General features: G+C 32.5%; 2 protein-coding genes across 2 annotated transcripts in view; one reads left to right on the top strand and one right to left on the bottom strand.

Moving 5' to 3' along the window:
- LOC133186914 (uncharacterized) overlaps positions 1–21,532 on the top strand; it is a 492,852-nt gene that overhangs the window by 80,099 nt on the left and 391,221 nt on the right. The window lies entirely within an intron of this gene.
- Positions 8,084–20,636, bottom strand: LOC133186580 (uridylate-specific endoribonuclease D-like). The gene is made up of 6 exons (XM_061321809.1): positions 20,615–20,636; positions 20,337–20,487; positions 18,138–18,165; positions 13,400–13,571; positions 8,454–8,674; positions 8,084–8,317 (listed from the first exon to the last, which is right to left on the bottom strand). Exons 1-6 carry the CDS (start codon positions 20,634–20,636, stop codon positions 8,084–8,086), a joined length of 828 nt encoding a protein of 275 aa, XP_061177793.1.

Raw genomic sequence — 21,532 nt, 5'->3', positions numbered from 1 at the left:
ACAGAATATGTAGGAAAACGAATCTGCTGATGAAGAACTGAAGGGCAATAGTTACTCAGGTAAACATTGTGACCCATGGACCTTTTGTTGACTTTGACCTTTCCTTGACCTCACTTTTCTTAAATTTGTGTTTAGCTAAGTTTCAAATGAACAATGCAAGAAATTTTTTAATCAAACTTCATATGCATATACATATTGATAAAAGCTTTTTTTAACGTCAAAGTTTTTGACCCTGACTTCTTTTGCCTTTTCTCGAATTTACATTTAGCTCAGTTTAAAGAAACATGCAATTCAAGATATTTTTATCGAACTTCATTTGCTGTGTTTTTTGGTGAGTGGTATTATACTGCATCAAAAAAATTATTTTGACTTTTCCTTTGACCTTGACAATACTTTTGTTAAATTTGCATTTAACTTAGTTTCAAAGAAACTGTTCAAGATATTTTTATGTAAGCTTATGCAGTGATATATAATTCGCGGAAATTAACATGATACATAGAGGATATTCAATGTTTTGTAGATGAATATGGAATTTATTTCACGAGTGGGACAGGATTTTTTTTATATTTTCACGAGTGCGAAGCACGAGTGAAAATATTAAAAAATCCTGTCTCACGAGTGAAATAAATTCCATATTCATCTACAAAACATTGACTTTTCTGTTTATTTCATTTTCTTTGATATTCCCTTTGCCTCTGTCTTTTCTTAAACCAGTGTCATAGGCTTGACGTCATAGTTGAGCGGTTGAGACGTCATAGCTTAGCTGTTGTGAGATTGAAAACATTACATAGCATGGATTTTAGCAACATATTTGGGAAAAAATGTGCAGTTTTAGCTCTATCAAGGTGGTTAGTTACTATCTCTATCTTATTGATAGACCAGAAATTTTTTACTTACTTGATATCCTTTCACACTGTGAGAGAATATCACTTTTATTCAATAAATAAATCACAGTATTTCACTGTTGAAAAATGTAATAAACTGATTTATTATATGTGCCCAGTTTCAGTTTTACCATAACCTTCTTAATGTCCTTTGATTTTACTATTTATTGTGTATAAATCTCATGTTTAACAAAACTAATTCAATATATTATACTTTCATGTAAATTAGTTGAATCTGATTCGTCGAGAAACATTTGTTAAAAAACACTATTACCCGCTGAATGATGAAGCCACACCCTCTAGCGTAGCAACAGTCAACATTGCTTGACGACGGGTGATATTCCAAAAAATAGTGACTGCGCAAAATTTATGCGCGCAAGGATCACTGTTATATGTATTTGTATAAAACATTCAGTATAATATAATAAATATTGCATGTAGTTGAGTGTAACATTGAAAATTTTCACCCCAAGAAAACCATTGTCAACCTCGGCTGCGCCTCGGTTGACAATGGTTTTCTTGGGGTGAAAATTTTCAATGTTACACTCAACTACATGCAATATTTATATAATATTTTCACCAAACTTCATAGTTCAATGGGATATATCAAGTCAAGATATGAAGACTCTTTCAGTAATTGCCTCGTTTTAGAAATGGATCCAATGTAGAGCATACTCTTGCGTATCGAATCAACTTCGAGAAAGAAACTCCATATGCAGATGATTATAGTGTATTGCAATAAACGTTGAAGTCATCACCTGTACCATATTTTTGTCTTAGGTTGCCATTAAATATTTTAGTAAAATACCGGTATCCAATATGAAACAGATGAATCAGACTCGTGGTTTCTTTTATTTGGAGATCAAAGGGATATATCAAATAAATGTTTGAATGAAAATGAATATATACTTTTTTCATGTAGAAAGTTGTGAAAAATTCTGCTTCGTATAAATACAAAAATAGGTCAGTTGTTAGTTTTGTGGATTCCAACAGATTGTTGGAAGACTTGATTCCCAAAATACTACATAGATATTGTTAATCAGAAACTCAAGCATCCTTTTTAATATTAACATTTGAGAACTTGTGCATGTTGTTTGTACAATCAAAATGTTTTTAAACAAATAATTTTGCAAATGACCAATGGCACGGTAAGTAAATTTACGAGTTCCTTTTTTTTTTTTTATTGAAAAAGCAGTCATGTATGATATCAAAAAGCTTAGATTTTAATTTGTCGTGTGAAATAGTTGTAAAACATGTTAAAAAGTTGTACGTAGTATTACGTATTGATGTTTTTAAGTTTGGTAAAATTTTGTGATTTAAAATTTTCTAAAAGTTTATAGGATTTAAGTATCAACATTTGATTTAGACTGTTTCTCGGATGTATTGTACAATACTCATAAAGTTTCTCATTTAGAAATAGGCCTGGTAGAACATTTAACAAAACCAGCTGTATGTATCTTTGTAAGAATTTTTATGTAGTTTAGGAATTCAATATACATATGGTAATATAGATTCAATCTGATTGTTGGGAATATTAAAAATATTTAAAACTGACATGATTTTGAAGAATTTCTTCCTTAGAAAGAGAGCTATGGATATAATTTGGGAGAACACTTGCAGAATTAAATCCCAGTTCTTTTAAAATACAATTAGAATAATGAGCCTTACAAACAAAGACAATGTTGTTACCTGCTTTGTCGGCTGGGACCAGTTCATATTGATCGTGTAAACTTATTCCTTTTTAACTCCTAAATTATTGAAGACAGAGATGATTTTCACATTGCCCCTCAATCGCTTAATGCGAAATTTCAAAACCTATCTAGTATTCTAATCTATATTCTCACAAAGTGTCAAAGTTTTTTTTTTATGTTTGGCCTATCGTCCGGCGTAATCTTGCACGGAATACATAATATTTATGAAATTAAGACGCCACTTGCTGTGGCCTTCAACTCGACATTTAGCTATATCGACGACGTATTGTCAATTAAAAATGGTTATTTCCATTTTTATGTCGATACGATATATCCCGGTGAGCTTGAGATAAAAGATTCCACATAGTCTGACACGTCTGTTTCATATTTGGATATTTTATTAGAAATAGACGTTAATGGTAATCTAATAAACGTGATGACTTTAACTTTTCAATCGTCATCTTCCCTTACCTATGCAGCAATCACCCTTATCACCTGCATACGGGGTTATATCTCTCAGTTGATTCGATACACAAGAGCATGCTCTACGTATGAACAATTTCTAAAACGAAGTAAGTTTTTGACAAACAAGTTGATGAAACAAGAATATCAGCAGTCTCGTTTAAAGTCATCATTTCGTAAGTCCTATGGTCGATACAATGACCTTGTCAGCAAATACAATCTATCATTAAGTCAAATGCTGATTGACTTTTTTCATACTAATTGTTAGGCCATTATTTACACACTGAATTGTCGACGGATTTTCCCGTTATTTCCCGATCATGACAAAAAGCACACGGCGGGTGTGATCGGTCGGCAGGGGATGCTCACTCCTCCATGGCACCTGATCCCACCTCCGATGTCTTAAAGGTCCGTGTTTGCTCTGCTCTTATTTTGCAATGTTTAATGGTCTTTTGAGCTCGAATACTGTTCGTTATCTCCACATATTTCATTGAAAGATATTGGGGTTCCCTAGATTGTGGTCTTTTAAAAAGTGGTAAGTCCGGAAGCAATAGTCGATGCATTTTTGTTAGAAATACAATATTTGGACTTGAACTTAACGTATGATGGAATACAAAATCCTACTGTGATCAAGAATATGACTTATATTAACTGCTTCAACTCCTTTATTGGCATATTGAAGTTAAAGGAACAAACATTTTGTTGCAGCAGTATATTTCTTTCCGTAAGACGTGGCTATTTAAAAAAGCAATATCCAAAATCACAGATCTGAGCTTATATTCTGGTGTCAAAGAATCTAAATACGTAAATTCCTTGACTTCTTCAAAAACGTATTTAAAATTTTCAAAGTGACAGAGTCAAGTTTAATTGGAGCGAATTTGTTGATGACCTGTTTATCTAAATAGGATAGTAATTAATTAATTAATAGGTTTATTGTAAGACCGATGTTCATGGCTACGCTTACCTCTAGCTTATAATGAGTACTGTTAAAAAGTCCCATCATATTAACATACAGGTACTTTGAACCTAAACACTATCGACATTGTAATTGCTATATATGGAAAGGCCTTGCCTAGTTTTCTAATCCAGTATTCTTCTCTTTGTCTACGGAAAAGTGTTCTCAGTGATGGCTATTAGTATGATGACAAGTGTTTTCTGGAATTCTAACTTTCATTGATGAAATAGAATGGTCAGGTAAATTAAAGTACTTGTATAGAAGCTACTGAACCTCGTTGTTATTTTGAAATCTTTGCCCCAATATTCTTTTATTAAGTTAACTTTTGGTTTCACTAACATAGATAAAACTACAAAGGGCGCGTCCTGTTTAATAGATAACATTAGAAGACTGGCAATTCAGGTTGTCTTAGGTTTTGGTTTAGAAGCTTTAATTTGTCCAGTAAGAATAACTTGTAAAAGCTTGTGTACTACGCATGAATGAATAAGTACCGAACGACAAGTATCCTCGGGGACAGACTGTCCACCAGCAGAGATACATGTTCAGTGGTTCAAATGGAACATGGAGTAAACGAACAGTAACCAAGCTCAAAATTTAACCAAACAGTACAAATCGGGAGCAGAGCAAATACAGACCTCTAAACATTTGGTGGGATCAGGTGTCATAGAGGAGTAAACATCCTCTGTGGACCGGTCTCACTCGCCATGTCTTCCTTGTCATGATCAAGAAAACGGAAAAAAAAAATCTGTAGACGATTCTTTGTATAAAAACTGACCTAACAATTATTATGAAAAACGCCAGTTAGCATTTTCCTAAATGATATGATGAATTTTTTTTTCCTGACATGGTCATTGTATCGCCAATGGAACTTGCGAAATGATGACTTTAAACGAGGCAGGTGATATCCTTGTTTAATTTACTTGTTTGTCAATAGCTTGTCTTGTTTTAGAAAAAAGTTCCGATGTAGAACATGCTCCTGTGTATCGAATCAGCTTGGAGATATACTCTGTATGCAGTTGATAATAGTATATTGGTACATCAATAAGGGAAGTTGAAGATAGAAACGTTGAAGTTATCACGTTTTTCATGAAGTATTGATGTTAGGTTTCCATGAACTTCTTTTTGTAGTAAAATATCTAAATTTGAAACAAATGTGATGTGTCAGATTGTGGCATTTTTTATTTCAAGTTCACTAGGATATATCGAGCCGACATATGGGTGGAAATAACTTTTGTTAATTGATAATACGTCGTCAATATATCGAAATGTCGAGTTGAAGACCAAACATTTTCTTCTCATGTATCAGTTTTTGAATAAATTCTGCTTTAAATGAATAAATTTTATTCTGATAATAACGGGGCGCATTTGGTACCCATGGGAATTTCCAAATTGTTGGAAGACCTGATCTCCAAAAAGTACATAAACATTGTCAATCAGAAATGCAAGTATGTTTTTGATATCAATTTGAAAATTTCAGAGTACTTGTGTGTGTACTATTAATTTTTTTTCAACAAGATAATTTTGCAAATGACCATTGACGAGTTCCATTTTAAATGAAAACGGAGCTGTCAATGATGTCAAAAAGCCTGGACTTTAATTTATCATGGGGGAATAGTTGTTTAAAGTTTTAAAAAGTCGTAAGTGTTAATGTTTTGAATTTTGTATATTTTTGTGATTTCAAATTTTCTAAAATTTTCTTGGAATTTTTAAATATCCACATCTGCTTTACACCACATCTCGAATATATTGTAGTACGGTACTCCTGAAGTTTCCTATTCACTGCTAGTGTGGTTCATCTTCTTGTTTCATCAACTTGTTTGTCAATAACTTACCTCGTTTTAGAAACTGTTCATACGTAGAGCATGCTCTTGCGTATCAAAACAACTGAGAGATATATACCCCATATGCAGGTGATGAAGGTATATTGCTGTATAGGTAAGGGAATTAAGTTGACGATTGAAATGTTAAAGTCATCACGTTTATCATACAGCATTGTTGTTTAATTACCATTAACGTCTTTTCTAGTAAAATATCCAAATATTAAACAGATGTGTCAGACTCTGTTGCATCTTTTATTTCAAGCTCACCGGGATATATCGTGTCGACATATGAATGGAAATAACTTTTGTTAATTGATAATACGTCGTCGATATACCTAAGTGTCGAGTTGAAGGCCACAGCAAGAGATTTCTTTTTCTCATGTATAACAGTCATTCTACGATAAATGGACCAATTCATTGATTGCATAAAACATGAAAAAATAATTGTTTCAAATAGCAAAATGAACATCATAATTCTCTAAAGGACATATCAGTGAACTTGAAAAAAAAAGAATTGACCACAAATCTAGTATCTTTAACTTTTTACAACAATTTTAATATACCATTGATTTTAAGGTAATGTTACGGAAGTTAATGCTTGAACAAGTCTTATTATTTTTTAAATAAAGCTGATATTGACCGATTTTTCGTTTCTGACGTTCAGTATATAACGCGACGCTATGATTCAGGAAGTCTCGCATGAATCCGAAATTAAGTTAAAATTTCGGGAAAAATATCGTTACGGAAGTTAATCGTTACGGAAGTTAATTCCCATCAATAAAAGTTAAAATTCTCGGCAATAGTTATAATTAAGGTTTGTTTTAGGATATTAAACAAAAGTATGAAGCAGTTCGCTCCCAAAATGATAAAAATCTTTATACCGGAAGTTAATTTTTAAGACAGACAACTGTTTTTTGTCTAATTTATTTTGTTATGTCGAAAATATAATCGTATAAATAGCTGACTCGCAACTAGAAACGATGATATTTGGTTCCGTGGTCACTTTCAGATAAGTTTCAGTTCTATTTGAAATCTCCATTCTGTGCGTGAAACTTAAAACAAAATCGTTACGGAAGTTAATCGATTTTTAGTGACATGCTATAATTTCGCATTAAAGAAAATCCATGCATTTCTTTGCGAGAAGTGGTTTGATTTCTTTATATATATAAAAACTTTCTTTAACATTCATTACAATCTATTCGGAACTCTTTTACGACTGAAAATTTCATCTTGAAATTTGTAAATAAATGAAGCGACATTAAGATTTGCAGTGGAATACGTTTTTCAACATTACATTATGTTCATATCAAAACTGTAACTGCATATATATCGGTAAATATTTACAAAACCGCGTGTGTATGTTAAGTCTTAGAGTTGAAATCGATCTTTAAATTTATAGTTTAGATATTACAGCGGTAAATTTGTAAGCGACATAAAAAATCTTAATTGGTCATGTTTTTGTAGAATGACCGATGAGATTTTGAATAAATTCTGCTTCATATGAATGAAGTAGAATTTATTCAAAATCTTAATAGGTCTGCTAAAAACAGGGCGCAATTGGTACCCATGGAAATTCCAACAGATTGTTGGAGGACCTGGTCTCCAAAAACCACAAAGATATTTAAATCAGAAACTCAAGAATCTTTTTAATATCAACTTCAAAGTACTTGCGTGTACAATCAGAATGTTTTTTTAATAAAAGAATTTTGCAAATAACCAATGACAAGGTAAGTAAATTTACGATTTCCATTTTATTGAAAAAGCAGCTGTCAATGATGTCAAAAAGCCTGGACTTTAATTTATCGTGGGGAATGATTGTATACAGAGTAGAAAAGTATTTATGTTAGTGATTTTGGTAAAATTTTTTGATTTCAAATTTTCCAAAAGTTCCTTGGAATTTTAAAGTATCCACATCTGATTTACACCACTTCTCGAATATATTGTTGCACAGTCCTCCTGAAGTTTCTCCTTCATGCTGCTTATATTTTAGTGAGGAGTAAAGAAAGAGGCTTGTTAGATTATATATTGGGACCCGTTATGTATCTTTGTTTGTAAGGATTCTTATGAAATTTCGAAATTCAATATCCTTAACATCCAAGAATCTTTTATCAATCGCTTAAGGGACCCCATCTACAAATTTAATTTGAATATTAATGTTATTAAAATCGAGTTGTGTTTTCAATTTCTTTTAATTCCGTATCAATCTTTAAATTTAAGAGTGATGAAATCACGTAAACTGATTTAATTTGGTTTATCTATATTTAAAGCCATTTAAATGTTTGGATAGGCGGTCCCCACTTGTAATCCAGTTTTATGTCCTACGTCGTACGTCTGGATTTGAAGTGAGTTTCCCGCCATGGTGAGAGAACAGCTAGCATTTGGCCGGGTCAGTGTGCATGCGGTGTAGATTGCGATGTCAAACTCCGGACTTACACCAACAAAGAACGATCCTTTGGCTTTAGATAGTCCTTTCCAAGTAAATCTCGCAGCGACAATATTAAGAGGCTGAAAAACATACACAAAAATATACTATCCATCAAAAATCAAAGATTAGACTCTAAACACAATAATCTGGGACTTCAAAAATCCTATCCGTAATCTCTCTCTTAATCGTAGTCCCTAAATTGACTTTTGTATTCACCTGATTTTTAGACACCCAGCCTTGGTAGTTAATAGCAAATTTCTTTTCTTCTAAATAAAACTGAATCCAATTATGAAAACCGGAAACTTTTGATGAAGTTTCTCCAACCATCACGTGTTCAAATCCGCTACTGTTGATTGGTCCACGGCTGGATCTGGCGTACAGGTTAAACCACAGCTCCTTTAGTACTTCTCTGTAGGAAGCAACATCCGTCACGTGACCTTATAAATTAAAAGAAATCACACGTAGTATTCGAAGTATAATCTATGTACATTAAACCTAAGCGAAATACAATAAATTCAATTTATTCAAAAATATAAAAAAAAATCTATATATAAGTTCTTGATCATGAAATTTCATAAAAAAAATCATTATTTTAAATTTGAACCAAATTTAATTCAATTGACTGCAAACGTTTTACGTTTGACTGTGTGTTCTATTAAGCGCCTTTGGCAGAATCCAGCTTAAATGCAATCCGGTACCTTGCTAAATATCATGCATATATGCCTGATTAACCCTATATATATATATATATGATTGCGCCCATGGGAAAAGGGCCCTTATGGCAATTTTTACACATTTTAAGTTTTTCGTGGATATTAATAGAGCAAGGTAAGAAGTTGCCAAATCTGAATTTTTATGGCCCTACGTCAACTCTAAGTAGGTTTTTTCTTCATTTATATCAATGATACTTTTACAGGTAAACAATGACGTCATGTTACTTTCGCAGCAACGTCAAAAGTTTTCAGAGTGAACATGACTTTCACTTTGCATTGTAATGTTATTACGGTAGTAAATATATGTTATTGAGCATTTCCAGAACCATTTTTGAGTCATTGTCTCTTTTAATAATTGTATAATATGATAATAAATGGTTGTATTAACTATTATCCATCATGCAGTGGTGTATAGAATTATTAGTGGTTTTCGTTTGTTTGTTTTACATTTCACTATGCTGGAATGTCAGGAAAACCCGAGATTGGAGAAGCAAGCGGCTTCTGTTCAATATCAATTTATTCTCTCAAAACCAAAGTATTTATCTCATGTAATAATTTTTTGAGAAACTTGCAGAATTCTTTCGAAAATCATCTCATTTTAAGCATGGCTTTCGATGATAGGACAAGATGTCATTTTTTTGGGGGGGTGGGGGGGTGGGGGGGGGGTTGAATCTAGTATAAACGATATCTCTTTCAAAATGTGAAGTTAAAAAATATTTCAAAAAAATTCTCGGGAACAACAATAAAATAGATGCTGCTGGGTAGTGAAAATTTGTTGTTTTTTTTCTGTTTTTGTTTTCTAAATATAATTAGACAGAAAATTTATGAAATGTAGTGAGTTACCGTATACGCTGTACAACAATTTAAGGACATTAAGTTGATACACTGCATGTTAAGCAATATTCGATAAAAAAAATTTCAAACAGAAAATCAGAAAGACTTCTGCCCGCATGTGGTAACAAAACTTCTTTTTTTTTAAATTGAAATGATACACATTTTTTCAGTCACAGCAAGGAAAATTTTTGAATAAATAATTTTAAGTAAGCAGGTTGATAAATTATAAACAAATGGATGAAGAATAATTCACATGCATAAATGAAAGGAGCAGATCCAGGATGACCAGTAGTTGGATGGGGGTGGGGTGGGGGTGGGGGGTTAAATGTTAAATGACAGAAACATGCAATACGAGGGTTGCCGTATTTTTAAAATTTTAGGTGTGCAGGGGGGATGCCTTCCCACCACCAACCCCATAACCTCCAAATAGGTCATTTGGTTAGGTTTGAAATAATATTGAAATAATTCCTCAATTTATTTTTGCACCTTGAACTCTCTCCTTACGTACATGTATATGAGCAGGGTCATTTTCAAAACAAACAGCGATCATGAGCTCCACATGCCTGGAACTGGAAACTTAACTGCTATCAAATCTAGTTAATCATGAGAAAAATTGTGTCCTAGAATAACGATTTTGTTTGATTTTGTAAAATTAAATGGTTTTAGAAGAACATGTATAAACTGGGTATTAATAGATATCGGGTATTTTATTATAATTTCAACAAATTTTATCCAAACTTTGAATGAAATCAATATGTCATTTTTTAAAATTAATATCAAATAGATTTTTCTAAGAAATGAATCATAAATAATTATATATATGTTGTCGTTATGAATCAATGATATGCAGATTAATTAATAGATTTTTTCGGCTGGGGGGGGGGGGGTGTAAAAATTAATTGAAAGTTTTATATATCCAGTCAGTTAAATGCGACTGGTTCATAATATTCCTTGACTGGCTGAGTTTTTAAATGACAATTTTTTACGATGTGGCACACATTTAGGTACATGTAAATATTGTTATGTGATGGTGTGTGTAGACCCCCCCCCCCCCATTTCTCGCGGCTTCTTTATCGTATGAAATTCTAATGTTATTGTATATGAAGTATTCCATTCTGGCCCCATGCCAGAGACTTGTATATGCTTATCCTTGTAAAGCTTTACAGATACACTGTACAGTAGTTAGGTCCCGGTAATATAAAATGACCCTGTCCCTCTTCCCCGGTCTCCTGCACTGCCACAAAAATAAAAACTTGCAAACATATTCTTAGTCTTTTGTGCAGTATATTTTTAGCATTTAATTTGTACAATGCATGTTTAAATACAATTTGATTTTAACAAGATTTATTTCAATAAATCCAAATAACAAAATCAGTCCGTTTACATAATTAAACGGCAAGTTAAGCAATATCATACTAAACCGATAACTGAGATTATTATTTCAATAAGAAAACGAGTTTTAGATTGATAATAGAACTGTAATGACATACAATGCTGAGATTCTATGAATGACAAGGATTACATATATTTGACTTTTAAGTGACTAAAAACTGCAGATAAAGCTAAAACCTTTGAACTTTTTTATGCACACCAAAATGTTATATTTTCGAGTTACTGAAAATAAATAGACAGCAAAAGAAAAAAAAGAGATAGAGATTTCTTTTCATAATACGATATTGTTGTGTTTTTGAAAATTCGCCTTTTCATTAAAGTTTCACATTTCACATTGTATTAATAAACTGGATTTAATGTAACATCTCTCTCTCTCTCTCTTTCTCTCTCCCTCTCTCACACACACATCAGGTATACATACATGTAAACTTTTTTTAAGCTAGAACAATTAGAACAATTTTATTTCCTTCGGTAGTTTTGTTTGTTTTCAAGTATTTACATCGGAAGTGGCAACAACAAAAATAAGACGAAACAATTTTTTTTTAATTTCATTTTATTTTATTTAAATTTATTATCATTATTACCGAAAAAAAAATTAAAATTCAAGTTATTTAGAAAAATAATTTCATGTTAAAATAAATAGATGCACATATAACAGATTTAAAAAATAAATGAAAGTCTGGTTCAATGCAGCTTCTATTTTTTATTCTATTTTTTTTTCTCTTTCACTTTGACAGCAGCTAGTTCAACGAGCTAGTTCAAAGATACTTTTAAAGAAAATATAAATATAATACTTACATTTAAAACGTTTTTTTTTTAACTCATGATAAGTAAGATTTTTAAAAATATTTTTTATACTACGGGAGCAAATTTGTATGAGTATGTTGATTCTGAATGGTGTTTAAAAAAATAAAGTCCCTCTCTGGTACCTCTCTAGTATCTCGCTTGTCCGAGTTACCTCTCTTGTTTTTATTTATAGTTCTTAAAAATAATATCACGTCTGTCATTCGTTCGTACTTTTGCTAGGTTTGTGGAAACTTACAAGAATACTTTTCTTTTCTGTTGGAAGAAGTGTGATAAGTTTCAAATTTTTGGCAATTAAAGCATTTTACAACAAAAATTTATGCACGATGTAGATACCAATGCTTCAATGTTTACATGATCGATGTGTTGAGAATGGTGGGGCGGATCTTATACAGGAAAACGATTTTCTCTGCAATATTTTGATAATATACCCGTGTCTAACAAATAACTTCAATTTGTCTATATATCAAAATCGCTTTCGTTCATCCATATTCAATTATCCAGAAAATCACCTTGTCTGAAGCTTCTATACATGTATAGGAAATGCATACTCCAGCATGCTAGAGGTTCACGGCGAGATACTTTTGACTTGTCGCCGAGGTATATAACGAGCGTAGGGACGTTAACCGAGGCTCTTACTTGTAGGAGTAAGGAAATGCATAGCCCAGATCAGAGACGTATAAAGGTACAATAACATGTAGTAAAGAAACGGGTCTCGAATAAAATTATTTTAATTAATATCAGTGGACTAGAAGATCAAGACGTGAATTAAAGATATAAATGAAAATAAATTATATCAATGTTGAGAACAACGACAAAAGTGAGCTAGACGTGTCAAAACGTAAAACACGTGGATAAAAAAATCTGCGTCGACGCTCACCGTCTGCAACGTCATATCTTTATGACGTTATTTCTCTGTTTTAGCAAAATTGCCATAAGGCCCTTTTAATTGTCATGGGCGCAATCATATATATATATATATATATATATATATATATATATATATATATATATATATATATATATATATATATATATATATAAGAATGGCAACAACGAAAATCTAAGGAAACTCAGCTTTCAGAAAAAAATAACATTGAAATACTGTTTCACATCTTGAAAGACATTTTGTGAGTTTTGAGTTTCTCTGACTGTAAGGTTAATGTTGATAACCTCGTTCAAACTAGATTAAGTTGCAACAACCATATTTTAACTCAGTTAAAACCAGAACAATTATGGCATTATTATTTTACAACAAACACTTCATGCAGTCAAGTTAACTCTCTTATTGTGGACAAGACCTGTATAAGATATTTTGAGTAAAGTAACTGGTAGTGAGGTTGATCAAAATTCCATTCGTCTCATGTCAACCATCCTTAGAAATAAATTTCACAATTTTTTAGTTTAATAATTACATACCATGTTCCACGAGAAAGTTGTAAAGATGGTTCATGATATCTGTTGATAGTATAACGTCCAGGAAGGCGTCAATTTCCACCCATTCTGCACTGCCTTGACTCTCTGTTTGTGATGTACTTGGTGTGTAGTTGTCCAACAAAGCAACAAATGTTCGATAGGTTGCGCCGTGGGCCTATTTTGGGCCTTTTTTCAAAAACTACGTTGAGTGCCAAGGGCCTATTTTGGGCCTACCGTTAACTCATTACGTCACAAGTAAAACGGCATGACTATGACGTTCCGTCATCATTCTGCCGTTGGTTGCTGCCGTACATATTTTCAGTTCAAATTACGTACAGTGCCGTGACAGTTTTCTATTACGTTGAATCTATGATGTAACATAACTGTGACGTCACAAACAATGTAGGTAACTTAGGTATAAATGGTTTTTCGCCTCTGCAGAAAATCGTTAAAATAGAGACATTATAAAAGAACAAGTTCTACAACGACAGGCCTCTCCGAAAAAAAAAATACATTTACAGAACACACAAAATTTTTGCTCAAATAATATTTTTAGTAGATTAGGTAGAGGGTTATATTTTTTTTAAATAAGAACAATATGTAACGTCAAGTACCCGTGGGTCAAGTATATACTGCATAATATAATGATCGCAACACGAGTAAAGTAAAAAATATACAAATGCAGTGTAATTGAAACACAGTGATTCATAAAGAACTACTTATAAGTTTTAGGGATCTACATGTACCAGTGAAAGTACGTGTGTTCTTAAACATGGAAATTCTATCGGACTTGAAAACGGTTAATTTCGGTTCGTACACCTCATACATATTTTTGAACGTAGATCGACCTTACATATTATCACATGCACCAGGCCCGTAGCAATAGTTTTGAAAGTCAGGGGATCTTCACAAAAAATCTGACAAGCCCCCCCCCCCCCCCCAAAAAAAAAAAAAACATTGTTCTGAACGCAAAAATCCTATGTCGTATGTTTGGGGGTGGGGTGGTTCTTACTTTTTTTGGTGCACATTAAAAAAATCATTGAATTCGCCAGTGCTTGACCTTACAGCAAAAAAAGGATGTGGGGCAGCATCAAATAAAGATTTAATATTAAAAGATTTAACTCAGAAATAAGTGGGGTACCCCCCCCCCCCGCGCGTTATACGGGTCTGTGCACACTCACACCTTTCCCTGAACCACTTGTATTGTTTTAAATTATTATTATTTTATATTTGTTCAAACGTTTATATGTTGATTTTTTCCTGTCACATTTTGTAATCGTGTTATAAATAATAACCTGTAATACACCGAATAAGACGTACGTTACTTCCAATAGTAAGTTTTCTTCGTCCTTACCACCCTTGAACGGCAACTCGGATGCAATCTGTGGATTGTTTGAGTCAATCAAATGAAAAGACTTTGATTTATTAAAACTTATTTTGTCCTTTATTGTGATTTTATTACAACATTTTTCTACAGTGTTTATGACTTGAATCACAGGCATTTGTTTCTGTAATAATTTTTTGACCCATGGTGTAATAATGTTATTTTTATGCTATGGGTTAAAAAAATACAGAAACAAGTGCCAGTGCTTTGAATTTGGTGCAAGATATATAAACACCTTCAAGGTCCTTAAAAAATTAAGAAGCATTTCATTTGTTAAAACTAAATATTCCGTCAACATGTAACTTACAATGTGCGTCTACATGTACATGTAAGTAGAAATTGACCTTAAAAAGTATAAAAGTTTTCATATATTTTTAAAACAGAGTACACGATCATGCCAAACATTTTGCCGATCGGCATCACTTAATGTGCGATCCTACAACTGAAATAACATGGTTGATAAATAACGGACAAGGTTACTATGTATATATAAGTATATTATGATTTTTCAAAATTACAACGGAGCGGTTAGGAACATTTGAGCAAAGGGAAACGTTAATTGACATATCTAATTCATTAGAAATGCCACGCACAGCTGTTAGAAAATGAAGAAATATATTACAACTAGTTTAAGTTACGTTGAGAGGAAATCAAGATATTAGGGGTATTTGCCTGGGGTGGGGGGTGGTACTTGCCCCAATTTCGACCGACAAGATATTTTGCCTACCCTCTGATTGTAAATACCTACCACAATTCTTGCATTAATTTAATCACGAGAAGCATGCGAAAAAAGTATGACCCAGCTAATACCCCCCCCCCCCCCCCCGGCAGTTAAAATCAATAATTCGTGCCTAAAAGAAACCTGTATCGGTCATTTGAACAAACAGAATGAATGGAATTAATTGGATGGGGACATATAAACATGCAGAGGTTCTATGTCACAGTTGTTTCTTGCAGAAATAAGAGCCGTAATTGCTCAATGGACATAAGCAATCTTCTCCGGCAATTGGCGATGTCATGCACTGACTACATGTATTCCAGAATAGAAGGTTTATCTGTAAAGTTCCTTGTATCTTTGCCGAATTTCTTTGATTATGTGACATGTAATCTGTTGTAAACTGCATTTCTCTGTATAAAATAAACTCTTTGTTATGCTCCTGAGGTTAAAACTTTTTAAAATCGGTCAAATGGCTCTTCAAGGCTTAAATGTTACATTGTTAAACTGTATACTATACAATGCCGGTTTAAGATAAAAAAAAAATATTTACAAAAATTACAATATGATATTGCATTACTAGTATTTTCACGATCAAAACACTAAGTTCTTGTAGGTGATGGTAAATTATTCTCGTGTTTAATTAAGATAAATATTTTTTTTCTACCATTGGAACTTTGATTGCTTGTATAGTTCAGACTAGGATTTAAAATCTTGATAAAATTGCTTAATTTCAAATCAGAATGCATTGTTTACATTTTCTAAAGATCAAGACAAATGATTGATTGATTGATTATTATTGTTTAACGCCGAGTCGGCAATATTTCAGCCATATTTCGGCGATTAAATTAAGTGTATTTGCCCATTTATGAAGTTTTAGGTTTCTCTGGCGGCCCCAGTGAGCCTACTCTTTTTCGAAAACCAGAGAAACGATCTTTTATGTGCCATGGGGGTTGTTATCCTTGACACGGGGCACCATTTAACGTCCCATCCGATGGACTCAAAAATTTAAAAGTATGTAAACAGGTAAAATATATATACAAAATTCTTAAGTTATATCATTTTAAATTTTGCAGTAAAATTAGTTTCATGTAAAAATTCTAAAATTGTATAAACATTTATATTTGTAAAAAGTTCATGCATCGTTTGCACATTTTTAAAAAGTCTACTTCGAGAAGGAGAAAAATCGGTACATTCCAAAAGAATATGACTGATAGTTAACGGACATTCGCATGATATACATTCTGGTTGCAATTCTCGAGTGAGTAAATATTCATTTGTTATTTTTGAATGACCAATATGTATTCTAGAAATAATCACTTCGTCTTGACGTTTCATGCCGAAATCAGATGATTTGTTGACTTTGTTTTCTATAGCATAAAGCTTACTTGCATCACAAAATTCCCAATAAATCAAGACAAATGAAATACCCATTTAAAATTCCTTTTCTTTCAGATAATTTTCCAGTAAAAGAATGGTAAAATGATTGATTGTTTTCTTTAACAAGAGGCCAAAATGGCGCGAAACTCCGAATGATGACGGAACGTCATAATCAGTTTTACCTGTGACGTAATGAGTTAACAGTAGGCCCAAAATAGGCCCATGGCACTTAACGTAGTTTTTGAAAATAGGCCCAAAATAGGCCCGCGGCACAAAGAACGTTAAGGATACACCTAGAGAAATCCTACTTGCCTTTACAATATGACGTCATAGTAAGCTGTATGACGTGAACTTTAGAAACAATGATTTCTTAATATTTATATTTAAAGTTTAATTTCAGGTCCAAAAAATGGATGGAATCATTAAAAACATAATATAAACTAAACCTTGTCGTTTTTGGGTGGTATAAGTAGCTAATTATTTAGCACGGGGGTTAAATACCAAACCCATGACGTCATAACTATTGATCAACTATTTGCCGAGTGAAATTAAAGGTGACGAGAATTCATGTAAACAAATATATGAAATGGGAGTTTTAAAGCATATACCGTAAATGTTATGTGTGATTCATAAGAAATTAAAGATTAAGAATCAGGTACGCTGACATATTCTTATCATGTTTTCTTATAATGAACGCAGGCAGTGCTTTGAAATCCCGATCAGCCTTTCCTCTGTCGATCTATAACAACAAAGATGCAAAAGTTCAACACTATATCGCATACTTTGAAACATAATTTGTGTTTGTATCGAAAGCTTACATTCAATAGTACTTGGAAAGTGCTGCTAGAATCGTATGGTTAACATGAATTGATAACAATTCCATGATCGTATGTATAAAATGTAAAAATTTTGGTAAGGTTTCATGCGAAACTTTGGAACATTTTTTTCTGTGCCGGGAGAGTAGGATTCTAGCAGCACTTTTCATGGCCCAGTGATGTTTTTACATAATTATTTTCACTAAAAGAAAAGAATTATCTCCGGGGTAGTGCTGAACTTTTCACCTTTTCATTAAGGCAATTTTTCTATTTATAGACGTCACGTGATGACGTCGTAGTGGAGTGCTACTTTTAGCCTAAGACTCAATGACGTCTATACAATGGATAATAATAGTAAATGTTTTGTCTTTGGCTTTTCCGATTTATCATTGTTACATTTTACGAAAAAAGTCTAAATTCGCCGAAATATGATCTGCCTTAACATACCTGCGTGGCTTCTGGAACACGACTTCTTCTTGAAGATAGGTAAATAATCTAAAACATAAAACAGATTATTTTGGAAGTTGATTCTTTTTTTTTATGGCGTCAAACATAATTATTTCTTATAACTTTTTTCTTGTAAGAAGATTGCAAAAGCTAAAACTTCATTTAAAACCGAGCGCAGCGAGCGGCGCGAAGCGCCGCTCATCATTGCGAGCTCTAACGACAACGCCTGGGCGAAGAGAAAATTCGGACTACTGCACATTCATTCAATAGAATTTTTTTCCGCAGTAATTCTGACCCACAATGCATCGCTTCTTGTTCTCGCTGCTAACTTCGTTCACGCGGTGACAACAACTAAAATCTCACAAAAAATAAACTCACCTTAATTTAATGGCTATTGCATGCAGATAGTAGATTAAACGTTCTTTGTTAAATATTTGCACTTTTTAAACTGTGTTTATGGAAATGCAGCTAACATACCACGTCATGTGACGTCACAGTTTAGACGTTCCAAATGTCTCGTGCGGTTTGAAGAGGAGGATCTTAAAATGAAGTGAACAATGCGCTCGCCCCAACGGTTGCACCGTCAACATATTATTTAATATAATTATTATTGTGTTAGAATCTGTACAATTATGAAATCATTTCATGGTATCTACCTTACTTTTTCATGCATGAATTGTATAATTTTGTTTTACCCCTCTTTATAACCATAAAATACTTAACAAAAACTGTGATGATTTTCACATATATTGTAAAATTATTATTTCGATAATGAATATAGACTACGGATGTCTGGATTTCTCCGTTCATCCCTTCATGACAGACGAATGGGCCACAGAATCATTACACAGACTTAATTTGCACTGAAGTCAAAATTTTCAATTGCCTGTAAAATGCTTATTAATTATTGAATTATTTTCTAAATTTGCCGATAGCAACACTTTTGTAAAACAATATTAATTTATTTTTTATTTTGGTCTACTTGAACTTCTACAACATCTTAGTAAAACATAAAGATTTTGACTTACACTTAAGATGTTTTATGATCCCGGGGCTGGGTGTGACCGGTTGACAGGGGATGTTAACTTCTCCATGGCTCCTGACACCATCTCTGTTGTTTTCAGAGGTGCGTGTTTGCTCTGCTCACAATCTGTATTGCTTCTTTGGACTTTTAAACATAATAACTGCTCGTTTATTTTAAAATGTCTTTGCAAAAACATATTAAAGATATCCATACTTTTTACCTATGATAACTTACTTAGATATCCAACCTTGTGACTTCTTATCTTGTTCTTTAGATAACAAAACCTTGATTTGTTACCATGCTATTTAGAAACCTATACTTATTTGTTAAAATCTCATTTACAAATCTATTTTTCTGACTTTTTACAATCTTATTTACTCATGAAAAAGTGGCTCCATGATATTTATGTGATTTTTTTTAATTTGAAAATTATGCAAAAATCATGTAAAAATTATATACATGTTATTTGTTTTAGAACTTTTATATGAATTTTTTTGGCACGATATTTATGCGATATGCTCTTCATGTAAAATTCATTTGAAAGTTATGTCAAAATTGCATGAAGTTTTCGCATAGATTTCATGTGTCTTGTTTTTCGTCTCTTTCTCATGCTAAATATTCAAATGAATTTCATTCGAATATGATGTAATTTTTATGCGAGCCACTTTTTTTCTGTGTAGATATCCATACTTCTGACTACCTACAATATTTTTTACATGTATATATCCATACCTGTGACTACTTACATTGTTATTTACATGAAGTTACTAGTATCCATACTTTTGACCACTTACAATGTTATTTAGATATCGTTACTTCTGACTATTTACAATGTTATTTAGATATCCATATTTCTGATGTCTTACAATGTTATTAAGATATCCATATTTCTGACTTCTTACAATGTTATTTAGATATCCATATTTCTGACTTCTTACAATGTTATTTAGATATCCATATTTCTGATGTCTTACAATGTGATTTAGATATCCATATTTCTGATGTCTTACAATGTGATTTAGATATCCATATTTCTGATGTCTTACAATGTGATTTAGATATCCATACTTCTGACTTCTTACAATGTTATTTAGATATCCATATTTCTGATGTCTTACAATGTTATTTAGATATCCATATTTCTGACTTATCACAAAGTTATTTAGATACCCTACTTTTGAGTGGCCTCATCTGATGTACTGCTTGTAGTTGTCTGCCCCTGGTGGTTGACTTCGTACTCCCAAACTTGAACCCTGTTGACGTCATTGTCCCAGAGCTTTTTGGCAAGGCAACTGATGTCACAGGTAATATCTGGTGTATTTCCGTCTGAATAAAAAATAAAAGTCTCATAAAATTGGTAAATAGAATCTGTTATATAGCTATACTGAGTCTCTAGAACTCGAGATTGATTAAAAATATTAGAAGTATCAAAAGATAGACGTGAATAAATTACTTTCCATTTTGTTACTGCTCATTTTTTCGCCATACTGTACTTTATCATTTAAGATAGTCTAATTTGAATATCAGCATTTCAATAAACAAACCATATTTAGTTACTAATTTGAAATTGTCAGGTCTATTAGACATGAAAATATTCACCTCAATTATATTTATGGCATACGATCACATAAATTGTGTACTATTTCATCAAGAGAAAAGAAAACCAAGTGGTTGTACACAAACATACCACTTATTTCACAAAACCTTGGTGGGTATGTCTATTAAGATAAACGTTTACAATAATTTGTTTTTCTCCCCATGTTTAGCACTTCTTCAAATTTTAAAAACATGAAAAAGGGACACACTTTGTACTTGTATCAAGGTGAACTATTTAACACTGGAAAGCTTACCAACACACAACGTTTGATAGTCTGGGCAACAATCACCAAAATTGACGCATGCGCTGTTACATTGACAGGGTTTGCTGTTGTCTAGGGCGGCATTACATCTTCCGGTACAAGTCTCTAAAAAGAGGGTAATGTAATGTTGTGACCTTTTCAGTTATATGTATATATTTCTATTTCCAACTATTTTTTCTGTATTAATTCTTTTAAAGTAAGTTCGCTGATCTATCAATACTTACAAACTGAATATAAATTTCGCTAAGTGAAATTTAAATTGTGTAATGTGCATGTTGTGTCTAACGTCGATGAATGGAGACTATGGAAATAAATATGGAATGCCTGGTGTAATTTAAATCTATTGGACAGCATTTTTTACATAAACATTTTTATTGATTATCATGATTTTCACAAATAGATGTAAATATCATGAATCACTATCTAGTTTGTCGGATATGTCCGGGACAACAACGACAGTGGAAACCTGGGTAATTTATGCATAACGGACTATGAAATGATTAACTATTCAT

This window comes from Saccostrea echinata, unplaced genomic scaffold (assembly GCF_033153115.1).
Source record: "Saccostrea echinata isolate AGI-Se365-2 ecotype Australia unplaced genomic scaffold, CSIRO_AGI_Sech_v1 ptg000014l, whole genome shotgun sequence".
Classification (NCBI taxonomy): domain Eukaryota; kingdom Metazoa; phylum Mollusca; class Bivalvia; order Ostreida; family Ostreidae; genus Saccostrea; species Saccostrea echinata.
The sequence above is the reverse complement of the archived record's forward strand: the minus strand, read 5'-3'. Positions and strand labels throughout refer to the sequence as shown.